The following is a 12,903-nucleotide window of genomic DNA, read 5'->3' as shown; positions in this document are numbered from 1 at the left end:
TCCCGCGGGTGCCCGGCACGGAGCGGCGCAGCTCGGTTCGGTTCGGCGCCGCGCGGTTCGATTTGGTCCCGGCCCTTCCCGACCGCGGCCCGGCGCGGCGCCCCGGCGGAGCTCCCCAGTTCCGGTCACGTTGCCGCCTGTTTACGGCGCGGCTGCCAGCGGGCGGCGGGGCCGGGCCAGGCCGGGCGAGGCGGGGCCGCCGCAGGCAGCGCGGGCAGCGCGGGAGCCCGGCGCGGCCCCGGCCCCGGCCCCGGCCCGGCCTGGCGTGGCCGCTCCATGACGCCCAGCGGGCGCCCCGCGGGGCCCCGGCGCTCCCCCCAGGTAACGCGGCGCGGTGACGGGGCGGGGGCCGGGCGCTGCCCGCGGGCGGTACGGCTGCAGCCGGGGCTCGGCGAGATCCGCTCCTGCGCGACCCGCAGCCGACGGGAGGGCGGGCGGCGGGCGGCTGAGCGCCGCGGGCACCGAGCGGAGCGGCGGAGCCGGGGAGCCGGGCGGCACCGGGCTGTGGAGCGAGGAGGGAGCGTCCCGGAGAGGGCTGCGGGGGGGAACTCCTCCGCCCGAAGTTGCCCGCTGCCCTCTCCGCGTCCGTTCTAGAAGTTGCGCCCCGAGCGCGGCCGGCCGTCGCGTCGATCCTTCAGAGGGCGATTGCCGTAGAAAAGCGGACCGGAGCGCCGCCGGGGTCAGCCCCCTCCGCGGGGTTAAGGCCGTTGGAGGACTCGAGGGTCCCCAAAGCGCTGCTGCGAAATTCTCCAAGTGCGGAATCGAGCAGCAGGGATCGCTCAGTACAGATCGTGATCACTCCCTGCGCTCATTGAGGGCCGCGTACTGCCCCGAGCTGAGCCCCGTCCGCGGCTCCTTCCCTGCGGGCAGCGGCAGAGCTCGGCCTGACCGCCGCCGTCTGCCACCCAGAGACAGCCCCCAGCTCTGGCTGTCAGAGCGGCAGCGGCGTGCAAGGAATTGCTGGAAAGCACAATAATTTATAATCAACGTTCCTCCTATTGATTTTATCTTTGAATAGATACTGTTAGATAATGAATAGCAAACGGGACTCTGAGTGTAATTCTGCACTGCTCAGATCAAGGAAGGCTCCCGCTGACTTTCCCAAGGCCAGGATTTCACCTCTAGTTTCTATTCCTGGCACCGTCTCTGCCTCTGTGACCTTCTCAAGGCTCCCAGATTCCCTTTGCCATAGATTCCCTACATTTAAAGATGCACTTGCTTCATGACATTGCCACAAAGTTCAATGTGCTCAAATTCTTTGTGATCACAAAGAAGAACAGAATGAATTTCTGGTATGTATCAGTGTTTGTTCCTGACCATGTTTTTATGAGATGCTGAGGGGAACCACAGCAGGGGGAATTATCAACCTGTTCCTGCAAACCTTGATTGTGACATCTTACTCCCAAGGTAACTGGCCAAGTGATGACACAAACAGGGACTGGATCTTGGTTTGACACTTCTTGTGCTGGGATATGCAGACATGCAGTATGTACACATCTGCCTTTGAAATGCACCATCAGGAACCAAGACTGTTTCCTTAGGTCAAAGTTCTGGTATCCCAGGTCACAAAACTGACTTCTGTACAGTTTTGCCTCAGAAGCAAATCTGCAGACAAGATGTCCCTATGATGGAAATCAGACTGAGCAGACCTGCAACTAAATCAGTCATTGCAGTTACTGCAAGAAGTTGCTTCAGTCCTTTTCTTTTGCAAGTTCATTGGAGCCGGAGTGCAAGAGCAATCCAGAAACCTCCCATAACACACTGGGTGCTTAAGTCATTTTTAACACTACATGTCTGGTCCCAAGTGCCCTGCAGAAGGCTCTCTGTGGCTCCAAGGAGTCTGGGAGTCCTGTGCTCAAAGCCTTGTGGGGGCAGCATTCCTGGAAGGTGGTCTGTGATGGAATGAAGTCCTTTGGATATCCAGTGATGTTTGAATGCCAAAGTGAAGCACATCTTGTGTGGCACACACCACCTTGAGGTGCTGCAAAACCCAGGAACTCTTGGCTGTCGAGAGCCCTTTGTGCATCCAGGGACTGTCTGAAAAGCACCACCAGCCCTAACCCCGTGAGCTATGCTGCCCTCCTAGCACAGTCGTTCTTGGTGCAGTCCTAGGCACGAGCAGAGCTGATGCCTGTAGCAGAACATGGCATCAATGCAGGCAGAGCTGCAGGAAGGGAGCAGCTCAGGCTGCAGGTGTCCCCTCTGGGAGGGGCACAAACCACCCTCAGTGGGCTGCTGCCTCCTTCCTGGCCCTGTGTGTGTGTGAGCAGCTACCGGCAACAAGGGCACAGAGCATCCTTCAAACTGAAGGGGATATCACTCACCCTTGGCTTTTATGCCACATGACATCACCTCCCAACACTGCATGCTCTCACTCATCTCCCCAGGGCCACACAGTATGTGGTTCTGTGCAATCTTCCACTGCCACTCATGGTGCCAACCTGGGAGTCCGAAATGCAAAGTCACAGCCACAGTGGTGAGGGAGGGATGGGAGCGGGACCTCTTACAGCCCCTCCACTGTTCAGTGCAGACTGGTGCCATCCCCCAGGGCAGCAGCCCTCACCATGCCCTGACTTGTGCCCTGCTCCAGCATGCGGGAGCTGCTCTGCAGCACCTGCTGGGGGCTGTGAAGCCATTGGCACATGCGTATGGGCACTGCTCACTGGAAGGCACAGCGGCACCAGGAGGTGTCATTAAGCCAGCAGCACATCATCCTTATTAGCTCTCAACATCTCCCAAGTGATTTTGCTTTGTGCAGTGACCAAAGAAACTGCTTCAAACTGAACGCTCAAAATGCTGTTGCAATCTCTGCTTAACTTCAAAAGCAATGATGGGAAAATAATGGCTGCCGAGAATTGGATTCAGAAATTCTTTAGGGTAATGTGTGCAGAAACTCCAGCAAGGCAATAGCTCATTCATTCCCTTCTGATAACATTAGAAGTGCTCAAACAGCTTACAGATGCTGTTGAGACTCCATGACATCATTAACAGTGAGTGGCTCTCACATCATTACCTGTTGCAGAGGTGTCAGGGAATCCATGTGCACATACCCCATTGCGGCCCCACGGCTCCTCTCAGCCATCAGAAGAGCAGCATGCAGGTGGCTGCCAGGAGACCCCTGCCCAAGGTGTGGACAGCTCTGTGGGAGCAGAAATCAGTCCCATGGAATGAGGGGCTCAGGACCCACAGTGGCAAACAAAAAACTTTTGTTTGGGTTTTTATGTTTGTTTGTTGGTTTTTGTTTTTGAACACACAGGTCAACTACACAGATCTTTTGTCTTCCAAACCAGACAAAGCAGACATTAACTCCTTAACTCCCCAAAATCTTTTTCTGTTTGTTTGTTTTTAAATCAACTTATTACTTAACTTGACTTTAAGGAGAAAAAAAATCATTGTTACGAAAAGGATAATTTTCCACTTAAAGGAGGGGAGGGAAAGTTCAGCGGCAGAACTCAAGCCATTTTGACTGAGTTCAGCTCAAGCAGATAGAACAAAGTACTTGAAAATAGCAGCACATTTCCTCCGGGGCTCTGCCCAACCTATTTTCTAACCACCCAGAGATGAAGTCTCACCGCTTCCATAAAGGAGCTGCTCCAAAGCCATTCATGGCTCTCCTACTGCCCCTTCCCATCCCCAGAGCTGGGGGATCACCTGCTGCTGCAGCAAGGTGTGCTCCTGGGCTGCAGGCCCCAGGGAACTCCTGCACTGCCCCAGCTGGCTCTGGGCACTCTTTCCATGCCTCATCCACACTCCCCAGCTGGGGGCTTTGCTGCAGCACTGCAGCAGCAGATGGAGCAGCAGCAGATGGAGCAGCAGCACCTGAATGTCCATCCAGCAAGAGTCACAGAACTCCCACAGGCAGAGACTCCCCCACCGTGCAGCACCCCAGAAGCACAGTGTGCTGTGGAGTTTTGTATCAGGGCTGGAAGGAGGGGGCTAATAACTCTCCCTGTCTGTCACAGTTGTTGTAGCTGTGCAGGATGTGCCAGCAGAGCACCTGAATCCACGTCAGGATGGGTCCAGCAGTGGCCCAGTGCTGGGGCTGCGGTGGGGCAATGGCCACAGCAGGAGTGAGCCCCAAGTGTTGGGCACTGGGACCCGAATGCATCCCCTCCTCTTTGTGAAATGCAGAGTATATGGAGCCCCGATTTCAAGGTTTTCACAAATCTGTAGATGCTTTGGCAAGAATAAAGCTTTGAGCCAGAACTGCTGCCAAAATTGCTTACTTTGGAGTCAAGCTTAAATGGAGTTTGATTTGATATAGGTTGTGGGAATTAGCTTAAGATGTCTTGCATTAAAGGGCTGGGCATGCTGTAAACACAAGCTGAACATTTACTTAGTTCTGAAGTTATGCAGAAAGGAATGGAAAATCAGGAGCAAATGAATGTGGAGTGGCTTCCCAGCAGCAGGACAGTGCATGCTGAGCTGTGGCTTTCCTGGCAAAACTCATCCTGACCTCTGCAATGGATTGCTGTCCGTTCCCTCCTGAGCTTGGTGCATGGCATAGGGACAGGTTCCACATCTGCACAGTGATATTTCCGAGATCTAAGGGTCCTTCAGAGGTTTATTTTCCCTTCCCCGTGCAGATAAGCAGCACACAACACTGTGCAGTGCTGAACTTCGTGCCCTGGGGCCGACCCTCCCAGCGTGAGGCAGCGCTGAGCTTCTGCCATGTAATGCTGATCGGGTTGGACAGACCATATTGCATTTTTCATGCTCTGGATCTTCTGCAGTTGCTGCTTTGCAATGTGGAGATCATCGAGCAGCTGAAATCGCCTCTGTACAGCTCCTAGTGGCGATCCTGCCTCAGGTGTAACCCTGCTCAGTGAAGAAACAGATTTCCTAGGGCCAAATTTAAAACAGAAATGAGCCCATTCAATATGAGGGTTCATATGGTGCATTTTCTGTTTTCACAGTGCTGGAGCTCTCAGCCCGAGCCTGCAACAAGAGGCAATGGGGCCAAGCAGGGGCATGGGGTCCTGGAGCCCTGCAGGGGCATGTGTGGAGCTGCTGCACTGCAGCCACATCCCTGTGGAGCACAGGGAGCAGAGTGGGTGCCCAGCACTCTGTGTCCCATGGGGCATGGGGATGGTGCTACTCCTGTGGTAGCCCACCAGGCTGTGCTCTGACTGTGAGCCCTCTCTTCTCCCTCAGGCGTGGGCTGCAGATTCAGTTGCAATGGAGACCGTGTCCCTGGAGCACCAGATCCAGAGTGTGCAGAGGCACATTGCTTTCCTGAAGAAGGAGCAGATGGAGCTGCTCCATGGCCTGCACCTGGAGATCCTCCGCCTGCAGAAGCACTGCTCAGGTAAGCACTAAGGCACAGGGAGCCCAGTATAGCCCATCCTGCCCTCAGAGACAGACCTATTATTGAAACATAGAGCTGGTTCTCCCACAGAATCACAGAATGACCTGGGTTGGAAGGGACCTCAAGGATCATGAAGCTCCAGCCCCCCTGCATGGCAGGGCCACCAAACTTCCACATTTACTAGATCAGGCTGCCCAGGGCCCCATCCAACCTGGCCTTGAACACCTCCAGAGATGTTCTCCCAGATGCCATTTGCGCAAGGGAAGGAAAATGGCTGAACTCCAATGATGACGGGGTGAGCGGGCATGGGACTGCGCTGAGCTCCCTCTCAGAACTGGAGGAATGTGGGTTCATGGCAGGGGCAGATTCCCCCATCCTCCTGCCCACCCCTGGAATCCACCCCAGTGGCTCCCATCAATAATTCAGCCTGGCCAATTACTCGTTGTCTTCCAGCTCCTCCTCATCTCTGATTCCTGGGAAACAGACATGAAGGCATTTATAAAATTGCCCACCTTCCCCCCAATCTTTTCTGTGCTTTTGCTGTTCCATTTCACTGTTCTAATAGCCCTATCTGCAGCCTCTCCAGATATGAGGGGCCAGGGGACCTTCAGGCATAAATCATGCAGGGAGCTTCTGAGCTGCCCCGGCAGCAATGGCCCTGCCCCACTTGCTGTTTGCAACAAACACTGTGCTCCATCCATGAGGCATGCAGCTCTGCTTCTGCAGGGCATGATGGGTCGAAGCTCCAATGTAGCTCTGGGGTGACTTTGGATGTGTTTGTTTGCAGTGCCAGTGCCTGCTGTGCAGTTTGCATGAGGGAGGTAGATGGTTCAGTCAACAGTTCCCTGCCTGGTCCAGGTGTGTAGCTCACTGCTGCACCTGGATGTGCTGCTGTGACCTTGGGTTTTTGCATCATGACCTTGGTGTCTCGGTGGCCTCACTGCCAGCAGCTCCTGTCCTCGTGCAGCTCTGCTCCACAGCTGTGCATTGATGGAGTGCTGGCAGCTGGGGAGGGACTGCAGCACCCGCTGAGCCCCCTGCTGCACCACCAGCACAGGACAGTGGAACAGCAATCCCACAGCCGCACCATGGGGTCAGGGGAAGCCAACCCCAGAAATGCCCTGCAGTGAAACATCCCCGGTTGGAGGCTTTGTGGGAAGATAAATGCAGTGATGCACAGTGCAGTGTGATTCATCTGCTGGAAGGATCCTTGCATTACAGCAGTGCTGGCTCCCCTCCCACTCCCGTTTTATTTGCAAAGTATAAACACAGCAGAAATAGCAATGATTGTTACAGACTCCTCTGTTTCCCCTTTTACTGGAAGATGAGCTCAGCTGCTGTGGCAATAATTAGCACATTCCCAGCATTAGCAGAGCAGTGAGAGGAGAGCCACGCTGCCCAGAGGGGCTGTGGTGACAGAGTGAGGGCTCCACGTGCTGCTGGGCTTTGGGGGTCTGTGCTATGGGGCCCAGCAACGGCCTCTGCTGGAACAACACAGTGCAGTGAGGGCATCACAGCCACTGCTGTGTCTGGCTGCCAATGGGGACACTGGAGCCTGACCCACCCGTAGGAAGGGGGGCACATATGGGGCCAGCCATGGGAGTGGCAAAGGGAGGGATTCAGAGGCATCGGCACCTCGGCACAGAAGCAGGGACTCCATCCTGAGTGTCGCTGTGAAGGCAGCCACAGCTTTAGGTTTCCTTTGGAATCTCTCTGAGACTCAAAATCCATTATTTTAAGTTCAGTAAGGTAACACAGCTGCCACTGATCTTTGCAGGAGCACTGAAAGCTTTCCAGAAACTGCATTACGTTCTCTGTTACTCTGCATTCTCACCACAGATTTGTTTTCCAAGACAGACAGCAGAGCAGCCTCAGCCAAGAGCTCCATTTCAGGGTGGCAGTGATGGGGATTAGAGTCAACACGGAAGCAGATTAAAAGAAAAATGTAGGGCAGAGATTAACCATTTAAATTCACACTCAGAAGAAAAAAAAGCCTCAGGACAACCAAATGCTGCTGTTGTCCCTCTGCTCCCCCTCTGTTTGCTGGTGTTTTGGTGGTATACGAGAAGCTGTGTGGGGTCTGTGGGGTCTGTGGGGTTGTGGTTGCTGTGCGTCTGCTTGCACCACATGCAAAGGCAGAGATTGCTCTGCGGGCAGTAAATGATGAAATACTTCAGGTGGCAGTCTATGCTTTGGTCTATTTTCAGTCCATTGCTCCGTTCTTTGTCCTGGTTTAAGGTGCCAAAAATGGTTCAACAGAGAAAAAGCTGCAGAGCACTCCCAGCGCCGAGCACTGCTGTGCTGCCCGAGCTGCTGCCTGCATTGCTGCTCTGTGGGCACTCACAGTGGCACTGAAGCAGAGCTGTGCTGTGTCTCACTGCTGTCTGGTTTCTCTTGCAGAGCTGACCCATGACCTTGAGATGAAGGAGCTGGAAGCCCGCCAGCAAGGTGAGACATGTCAGCATGCGGGGGGATGGATGCAGTGCTACAAGGGGAGGGGGGGCTCAGCAAGCCGACTTGTCCCTCAGCCTGAAGGATCGCTGGGGCTCCGCACTCAGATCAGACGGCCCCAACTGCCTGTCCTGATGCCCCAGGGAGGGTTTGCATGTGAAAGCAAGCATCCCTCAATTTGCTTTGCTAATCCCCTTACACACAGGGGCACTGCAGACCCCTGGGGAGTGACTCAAAGCTTTCAGACCCCTGAGCCCTGGGAGAAAGCAAACACAAAGGTTGGTGACCCTATGCTCCCCCCAACCCCTGTGCACTGTCCCGGGCAATCAGAGGATGATTCAGAACCTCTCTCAGTGCCACTATGTAACACTACATCCCATGGAAAAACTCTGTGCTCCAAGAAATGGTGCAGAAAGGTCCCGGCAAGCTCAGCATGGCTGCAGGCTGCAGGAATGAAGATGGCACTGAGCCCTCATCCAGTCCCTACCTTGTGTCTGGGCCCAGCACTGCACAGCTGCTGTGCCCAGTAGAGGATGCTGTGGGAGCAGCTCCTCCTCCTCTCTGGGATGAAGCCAAACCCCGTCCTTTTTCTGTTCCAGCATGATGCCATGGCCACATGCCAAGGGCTCAGCTTCTCTCCCTGCCTGCACACTGTCAGCAGTGCAAGTGCTTGGCAGTGACCATTGCCTGCAGAGCACCACCTGCAGGGCGCTGCACATCAGGCTGCCTGAACAGCTCCAAAAGAGCACAATCCCACTTTCTACATTTATGGAGCAACAACCTAAATTAAGATGCCATCAAATGATCACTCTTCAAACACCACTCATGCAATAATTACCGTGTGCAGCTGCCTCCCTTTAGATCTCATTATAAAGCATTTCTCCTTTGCAGAAAGCACTTAAAAGCCGAAGCTGTAAAGCGGTTGCAACTTGTATCACAATGGGCAGAGCTTTCTGCAGGCTGTGGGATCATGCCTGGACACGCTGTGTGCTGTGCATGGCTGTGCATCCACCCCTCCGGCTGTGCTTGAGCAGCCGCCTTCCACCACATCCCCCTGCCCCACATTGATCACATCTCCACACCTCCTCTGATGGCAGAGTGCAGGGAATGCGATGCAGTGCTGTGTCCCTGGAGGCCCTGCACCAACACCATCTTTCCTTGTAGAGCTGAGAATGCTCTTTATTGAAAGGCAGAAGTCTGAGGCCACAACCCCCTGCACCCAGCCCCTCCTGGGGGCTAGTGGGGGCTCAGGCCAATGTGGGGCACTTGGCCTGGTGCTGAGCTCATGCTCATGTTCCACAGGGGGTATCTGCATGTACAGGATGGTGGGATGGGTAGATGGGAGCTGGTGCCATCCTGCGGGCAGCAGGAGCTGCAGTGGAGCAGCCAATGTGGCCCAGGCAGGGCGGTGCAGAATGTGCAGGAGATACATGCAGGGCTTGTGTGAAATCACCTCATCACCCATCACCAAGTGTTGCTGGGTGACTCAGGAGGGCTGGGATAGGGAGAGTACGGTCCCCGCTCCTGGCTGGGAGTCGTGGGGAAGTGCTGCTTGCTGCAGCACCACTGCTTGAACATGTCCTGCCAGGGCCTGTGCCTGGCAGTGACAGCTGCAGTGCAGAAAGAAGCCAAACAGGTTGGGTGTTAGGTGCAGGGAGGCAGCACAGGGAGCACATTGAGGCAGGCAGCGCCTGTGCAGAAGAGCTCAGGTCCCTCCTGCACACTCAGCAAGGAGAGTAGCAAGGAAAGGAGCTGCAGACGTATGGGCTTCGGTGTCTTCATACATATACACACGTGCATATGTGCCCCCGGAAAAACAGCCACACACGTGTACACATTTATGCTGAGGTGCTCAACTGAGCCTGGCCCAACTGCTCAGTAATCCCAGATTAGCATTTTCTGTTCTCTAATCTGGCTTTTCGGTCTCCTGGCAGAAGGGCAGCAACACCCAATGTGCAGGGCTGACAGTGTTAGTGTTGGCTGACAACGTTACTGCTGGACTGGCGGTGTTAGTGCTGGGCTGGCGGTGTTACTGCTGGGCTGTTCTCTTTTCTCCCAGCCTGAAACCGTCCCCATGCAGAGGGGACTATGGGGTACAGGGAGGATCTGTGTATACTGGGAGGGAACCACGACTCCCAGAAGCACACAGCTGGGACGTGCCAACACCCTCCATGGCCACCTCTATGCTGGGAACCACTCACAGAGCAAAGCCCCCCTCACTTCTGCCTCCCCACAGATGCGCTGGACCGAGAACTAGAAGAGAAGTGCCGGGCAATGGAGGCTCAGCTGCAGGAGAAGGAGAAGGACAACCTGGAGCTGCGCAAGGAGCTGCGGCACAAGGAGACGCTGGTGGCCGCGCTGCGCTCCAGCCTCCGCAGCAAAGAGCGGCACTTCCTGGAGGAGCTGAAGCGGCGCAGCCACCGTGTCACCATCCTGGACACGGAGCTGCAGAAGCAGACGGAAGCGGCCGCCTACCTCTCCCTGCAGCTGCACGCCACCGCCCAGCGCCTGCCGGGCCCCCGCAGCAGCGGGCGGCCGCCCCCCGAGCAGCCCCCGGCCGAGGGCAGGTCGCAGCGCCGCGGCCATCGGGTCCATCAGCGGCGCACACCTGGGGTCGGCACCCGGCACAGGGACCCCGTGCGTGAGGAGCACGACGCCATGCCCGACCCGGCCCTCTTCCTCTATACGGCACAGCCGTCCGCCCCGCAGCGCCCGTCACCGCTGGAGTCCCCCGCTGAGCCCCGGGGCACGGGCACGGCCCCCCGGGCACAACGGCTGCCCCAACCGCGGCCACAGGAGCCTACAGCCAGGGCTCGGCCGGCCAAAGGTGAGCCCGGCAAGCAGCCGGGACCTGGGCCCCACGGAGCCCGCGCCCGAGAGTAGGAATTGAGGCGGGCACGGCTGACCCCGAAGCACCGCGGTGAGCACCAGCCGAGGTTGCTGTCCCCGTCCCCCGGGATGGGAAGGGGGCAGCGGGAGGCGGTGCTCTGCTCACAGCCCGGGACTGAGCCCGCGGGGCTGGGCCATGTAGAGCGTGGTGGGGCAGTGCTGCACGAGGCTTCCAAAGGGCAATAAAGGAAGAGGGCTGGGACAAGGCTGTTGCAGGGGGGCCCCAAACTGTAAGCTGCCCGCCTGCAGCACCCAGCGCTGCTCCCTGCACGTTGCTGGAGCACGGCTGTGACAAACATCACCCGCACAGGGTGGGCTCTGTCCATATGCCAGCACGGTGCTCCTCATTGGCACCTACAGCTGTTTTCTCACCACAGACTGAGTCTCATCAGCAAGGCACTGGCAAAGCGGGGTCTGGTGCACTGCTACCCACGGGGCAGAGCTGGCCACGGTGCAGCCCCATGAGGAGCAGAGGCTGCAGATGATGCTTTGCCCACAACGTTTGAACCATTGGAGCCCACCTGCTTCACTCTCAGTTTGAAGCCCTGGGAAAGCATCACCTTCCCTCCAGACCATCACCTGCTTCCAGCCTGCAGAGTGCCCATGTGGCCAGAGGTCTCTATTTTTGTTTATACAGTTTTGTTTATACTCAGTAGCAGTTCCAGGCCAGCTTTCCAGACAGTAAAATCAAACACCAAAGTACTATCAGCTCTGCAGGAGGTGGGCAGCTTTCGTGCTGCCCTTTGGCTGTGATGGGCACCCAATGTCCAACAACAGTGGTAGCCCCCCCTGTGTCCCCAGTGCTGCCCCAGCAGCATCTGGCTGCACTGCCAGGAGGGCACTGCATGGCAGCGGGTGAGGCACAACCTGGCACCCCACAGGTGAAGTCCCTCCCGGCCTTGGGACAGGGCTGCTTTCCCAGGGCTCTGAGTGCTTCTGCTGAGAACACTTCCCAGTGTTCTTTTAATGTGAGAGAGGGTAAAACATCTCTGTGTGTCCCTATGCTGTGATTTGCACAGCACGTTCCCTGTTGTTCCTGGACAATCCTGATACACAGAGTGTGTTGCATTTTTATTATAAAGTTATTGATAAAATCATGTTGTTTATGACTGACCTGAGCATTAGAAAGGGGAGGGTGTGTAAGTACCCTCCTGTTCTCTGTAAATATCTTCCTAACAATCAGCAGTTTTAGTGCCTAGTATGTAAATGAAGCAACCCTGTGGGAGCTGCAAGACCCCTCCACAGCCATCAGCTGCGCCCTGTGCTTGAGGGGCACATCCCACCTCAGTGCCTCGTGGCTTCTGCCTGCCCCATGGCAGCCTGGATGGGCAGGGGGGCAGCAGGGCCATGAGAGTCTGGGGCCAGCCCTGCACTGGGAAGGGCTGGCCTCACACACTGCACTGCGGTCACTGCTGTTCCTGAATAGGGGGAAGCTCTATAGTACAATATATACGCACTTATATATATATATATGTATACACATAATGCACTTGCTTTGAAGGGAAAACACTGTATGATTGTATTAGAAATGATGTTGAAATAAATTATTTTAATCTTTGTATTTATATAAAATGCTCAGTGAGATCTAAATGATCCATAAACCCAGCAAGGCAGCGCTCCTGTGTTTAACCTGTGGGATGCTGCTGGGTGCGCTGGGCCATGGGTGCATGGAGCATCAGGGAGCCCCAGGCAGCACCTGCAGGGCCCACGTGTGCAGGGGGCCCAGCTGCCCCCAGCCCCTGCTGCAGTGCAGAGCAGTGCAGAGCAGTGCCCCATCACTGGGTTGCTCAGAGCTGCTCTGCGTGAGTCAGAGCGGTTAATGTAGCTGTACATTGTGCTGCAGAGCTCTGTATCTGGACACACACAGACTGTCAGGAGTGTAACTGCTGACACCTACGTGCTCTGTGTGGAACAAGCAATGTGTAACGTTGACACATAAAGCTTAATAATTAGACTGGAAATGGATGCGTAGCAATAACGCTCCATTGTTAAACATAACCTGATATATATAAAACACAGCGTGCTGGCAACTCCCGCATGCAGACCAACAGCCAAGCACTGCTCCTGCAATCACTGCTGCTGTTGTGCACTGTGCACAGCCCGGTGGACTTGGAGCACTGGGGCACTGATCATCCTTCCCCCGTGCTGCAGCTCTCGGTGCTCTCCAAGGAGGGAACACACTGTGTTGCACAGACTCACAACAGGCCTATGGCAGATGCAGCCCCACAGTCTGCACAGTGCACCAGGCAGGCTGC

General features: G+C 56.0%; 1 protein-coding gene across 1 annotated transcript; it reads left to right on the top strand.

Annotated features, from left to right (window-relative positions):
• The first annotated feature begins 234 nt into the window (after positions 1-234).
• On the top strand, positions 235-12,253 carry CCDC92B (coiled-coil domain containing 92B). The gene is made up of 4 exons (XM_015881155.2): positions 235-321; positions 5,155-5,308; positions 7,709-7,756; positions 9,996-12,253. The coding sequence occupies exons 1-4, from the start codon at positions 277-279 to the stop codon at positions 10,640-10,642; spliced, it is 894 nt and encodes a 297-aa protein (XP_015736641.1). The 5' UTR covers positions 235-276; the 3' UTR covers positions 10,643-12,253.
• The last annotated feature ends 650 nt before the right edge of the window (positions 12,254-12,903 follow it).

The sequence above is a fragment of the Coturnix japonica genome, chromosome 19 (assembly GCF_001577835.2).
Source record: "Coturnix japonica isolate 7356 chromosome 19, Coturnix japonica 2.1, whole genome shotgun sequence".
NCBI classification, from domain to species: Eukaryota; Metazoa; Chordata; class Aves; order Galliformes; family Phasianidae; genus Coturnix; species Coturnix japonica.
The sequence above is the reverse complement of the archived record's forward strand: the minus strand, read 5'-3'. Positions and strand labels throughout refer to the sequence as shown.